General features: G+C 30.4%; 1 protein-coding gene across 1 annotated transcript; it reads left to right on the top strand.

The window, feature by feature from the left end:
• The first annotated feature begins 1898 nt into the window (after nucleotides 1-1898).
• Nucleotides 1899-2714, top strand: LOC121121743 (uncharacterized). Its single transcript, XM_040716723.2, has one exon. It carries the CDS (start codon nucleotides 1938-1940, stop codon nucleotides 2643-2645), a length of 708 nt encoding a protein of 235 aa, XP_040572657.1. The 5' UTR covers nucleotides 1899-1937; the 3' UTR covers nucleotides 2646-2714.
• The last annotated feature ends 1927 nt before the right edge of the window (nucleotides 2715-4641 follow it).

The raw sequence follows: 4641 nt of genomic DNA on the forward strand, positions 1-4641 counted from the left end.
TCAATCATTAATGAAGATTGAATGATTGAAATTAATCCATATTTCGATAGATTAAAGCCTAAAGAATTCGTTACAAATCAAAAGAGAGTCTCTAGCTTATGTACAAGTCGAGAAATTGACATTTGAAATCATTGATGTGCTTCCATTCGCACACTCCAAGTTGTCAGGGCTCTCAAGTCTATCCCTCAGCAAGTCTGAAACGTTGGAGAGGAAGAAGGGTTCTGTCATAAAGAGTCCACAAGAGCTCCTGCAATAAAACTTGGGGTTTCAAACCCGACCTTCCGGATAGCTATAAAAAAAGTGTATGGAAAGAGCCTTGTATTGGTATAGAGGCCACTTTTGACACCAGCAATGTAAGAATCCAATCTCCTCAGTTGCAAGACTCTTTCGAATGCGTTTCTTGAGGTCTTTTGAACTCTTTTTTTGACAATTTTTCATTTTTATATTTTTCCATTACTTTTACAATGTAAACAAAATGAAATTTATCAGCCATTTTTTTTTTTAGATTTTTTATCATTTGAAAGTGAATAAATAATGAACTTTAAAAATTCAATAAAATATTTGTTTTGTCTTTATATGGCCAATAAAGAGGAGCAATAATTAATCATTTATGATCACAACACATACCTAGGTACAAATTCAGGTAATTTGATTTTATTTGGTTGTTTTGTGCCAGTATACAATTTAGGGCCATATAAATCGAAATTGTAATATATATAATTATTCAAAAAATTGTAGACCTTATTGTTTTATTAAGTTGTTATATTGTATAGTAATTTTTTTTAACAAGAATTATTAAATCATTATTGAAGTAAAAATACACGGTTTGGTATTGTATAATTTTAAAATATTTTTTAATAGAATTTATAAAGTTTATCAAGTTTTTTCCATAATTTATTTTCTGTACAAATAATTCCTAAATAAAAATGTTGCCATAAAGTATACACAGCTTACATGATACTGTTGTTCATAAATTAATTATTATTATTTTATTGTTGTTGTTTTTTTTTGCAAAAAGATGAACTTATCAACATTTTCCTGTTATAAACAAAACCGATTAGTAGTAAACAATATAGCCAGCTGTCGAAAAAATTATTTTACTTGGTACAAATTGTACCTGTAGTTGCAAAATATTGTGAATCGAACATGGAAATTTTTTGGAAATTTATCAAAATTATGCCTTTGATACAGATGTACTTGTAGGGACGAAGTCTAGTAAATAAAAAATGAAATTATTTGGGAAATTTATCTAAATTATACTTCCACTGTACCACTGGGCTTTGTCAACTGGGATGCCTTACATCAATTTGATGGTCATTAACTCTATTTCTATTTCTTACAGACGCAAAATATGTGTTTGATTTTGTAAAAAAATAGTAACTAACGCAATGGCTCCAGTTTTTGATCTTTTTGGCAATAAGGCTTGGACCTCCATGAGAGCCGAGTACATCCAGGGGGGCTTGCTAAAGTTTCTGACACTACTTGGAGCTCACCATCAATTCTGAGGGCGGATACATGGACTATAACGTGGTTTTTGGGTTTCAATCAATAATTCATTAACTTGTTACCTAAAATTCCAAAAATGACTTCAATATTTTATGTTATAAATGAGTAAATAACAACAGTTGGCCCGGTATCTGGGATTGACTGTATTTATTACACTCTAGCAGTATAATTTAAAGAAGAAGATGGATAACAGAGTCGAGTTTACTCATTTTTCTAAAAATTCTTACAAATGAGGTTTCCATGAGTTTTACTTTATTTAGACTTATACATTTTATAACAACAAGAATTAACATTTTAATCAAATTCTAAGAAGTATATTAATCTCCTTTATGACTTATGCATCTTATCAAAAAAAGTGATAACGAAGCTTAAAAAACTATTTAAAAGTTAACTTATCTAAATTGATAATCAAATTGCTATAATCTAACGAAATGAAAACACTCTTTGTGACCGTCTTATTTATTGGACTTTCGTTCGGAATTCCAAGACAGAGTGAGGACGTAATATCTTACTCTGCAAAATTATATTCGGAAACAGGATTTACGGGGTACAGCACAGAAATTAGAGATTACGTTAAAGATTTGTCTACTCATAATTTTGAAGATTTTTCCAAATCTGCAATCATCAATGGAGTTTGGATTTTCTACGAGAATACAGATTATAACCAATTCGAATTTGGAAAACGCTCATTCTACGGTTGGGGAAAGGATCACAAGATCTCATCTTTCGGACAGCTCAATCGGGCCTTATCATCAGTCCGTTATTCCGGAGCAGGGGAAAACATGAAATATAGCACAATCAATTTTTATGAAGGATCTGGATTCATGGGTAACGAGCAATATTTTTACTCCGACACTCCCTCTTTAAATCACGACAATTTTGGAGAATCCATCATTGTTACCGGATGCGATCCATGGACTTTATATGAAGAAAGATCATACAGGGGCGATAGAATTTGTGTTTACCCTGCCTCTACTCAAAAATGTGAACCTGGATTTTACATTCAACCTCAGGACTTTGGTCATTTTGTAAATAAGGTATCCAGTGTACGAAAGGGATGCTTCTCCAAAAAAGTTTTCAAAGGAGTTGGTGTTCCAGCAAACTCAACAAGAATGTTTACACCAAAACAACAACACTAAATTTTAATAATTTCAATTAAAAAAATATATACTCGCTATATAGAAATATATTCCTTCTATTAAAAATCATTCAATGATCATTTATTTTTTTTAAGTGAACCTGAAATTATATCCTAGCTTAATTTCAAAATATTCAATACATAATAGAATAATTCATAAATATCGTCACCCACCATTAAAAATATTTTTCATCTCTCTAGAATATGTATATTAGCATTGAAAAGCTTATTATAAAAAGTTTCTGAATATGTTGGTTGAGGGATTATATTTTATTGGTTAACATCTTCATAAATTCATTATCATCCGCCATTCAAATTCAACCGATTTTCCTTGATACAATTTGTATAAATTTATAATTCCTAGCTTGGAAAAGTGGATATTAAGAACGACGTTACCTGTATATTACATTAATATACACTGTACTTTGCTGTGAGATGCCAATATTGCTGCAATATTTTTGCTTCTTTTCCCTGAATTAGTGTTATAAACGACCATTGGTTGAATTGCAGTTGGTTCTTTTGAAGTTGTTAACAATTTCAAAAAATAATTTAATAAGAATTTCATACTGGAGATGAACTGGCGAACTCACAACTGATTTTGTGTCTTTTTTTCCATTCGTATGAAAAGCTGAAATAGTGTGGATGCCCTTAAAGAGGTATCTTCCCTGTTTTGAATTCAAAAATTATAATTTTTGTTTTCCTGTTTTTTGTAAAGCCTGAATATGCATGAGCCCTAATTACCCGACCCGCAGGTTCCACAAATAAAAGGACCATTCATTAGTTGGCTTCCACATAAAATTATAAATCGATTTTAAGGAAGTTTGAAAAATCGTTTTAGGTTGTGAAAAGTCGATTTTATTTCTAGGTAACTTAGGCCTCCTAACTTTTGCAAAGCTTTGACATATAGCCTTCTCAATAGTATAACGAGAAACCCCACAAACCCTATACTGACTTTATTGATAGAGGCTTCACAGTTCAAGGTATGATATATAAGCATAACTAAAGTTTTTTGCTTCTCAAATAAACTTTTTTTAGAAATTAATTTCTCTTTTTCAACTTCAATTTTTTTAAATTTTGTTCTGTACTTCTTAAAAAATTAATCTTTCTCATTTTCATTACAAATTTTTCCTTCTCCATTATTTTTTTTCTCAGCACCAAAAATCTCTTTATTTATTTTATGGGAGGACTACAGCCCCACTTTTGTGGACGTCCCTCATATTGAGACAAAAATTGGGTCTATAATTGGAAAACGATTAAATTTAGGTTGCAATTTGTATTGGTCCAAATCGGTCTAGTAATAAATCAATTAATACGGAAATGAAAACAAAATGGGACCGAGTCTCAATACCACCATATAGATTCAAATTATTCCCAATTATTTACATACCCGGATAAATACCCAGTTCCATCCGAGCCCGATCTTCAATTATCCGTGTCTACACGGTTATATGAAACCCAAAGCTTTTATAGGAAATCTATCAAAAGTGAATTTTCAACTTATGTCAATGTTCGTCATAAATACTTAAACTGTTTTTCCATTCAAATTTAATCAAGTTTTTTTTTAGTTTTGAATTATATCAACATAGAGGGTGCTTTAAATATTGTGTCTTGTTGAACAAAAAGGAAGTTATTTCTATAAATATTAAGATAGAAATAATATTAGGTATACATTTCTATCATTTTTTTCAAGCATTATTTTTTTTTTAATTTGACCACATACGAAGATATTTCAGCAATCCTTTAACAAACTTCCATGTCGCTAACATTAACCATCTATGTGATATTGTACCCGGAAAAATCATAATATAAAATATTAGGTATTACATTGTAGCTGTCGAATAAATTTGGGACTTATTGGCATCATGTAAATCAGGATAAAGGGGACATCAAATAACGTTCATTATTGCCTTCAATTCTATTATATATTTATTTGTAATCGGGTAACATACCTATACGTTAAGTTCAAAACTTGAAAAAGTGGATTCTCATATCCAAAA

The sequence above is a fragment of the Lepeophtheirus salmonis genome, chromosome 7 (assembly GCF_016086655.4).
Source record: "Lepeophtheirus salmonis chromosome 7, UVic_Lsal_1.4, whole genome shotgun sequence".
Lineage (NCBI taxonomy): Eukaryota > Metazoa > Arthropoda > Copepoda > Siphonostomatoida > Caligidae > Lepeophtheirus > Lepeophtheirus salmonis.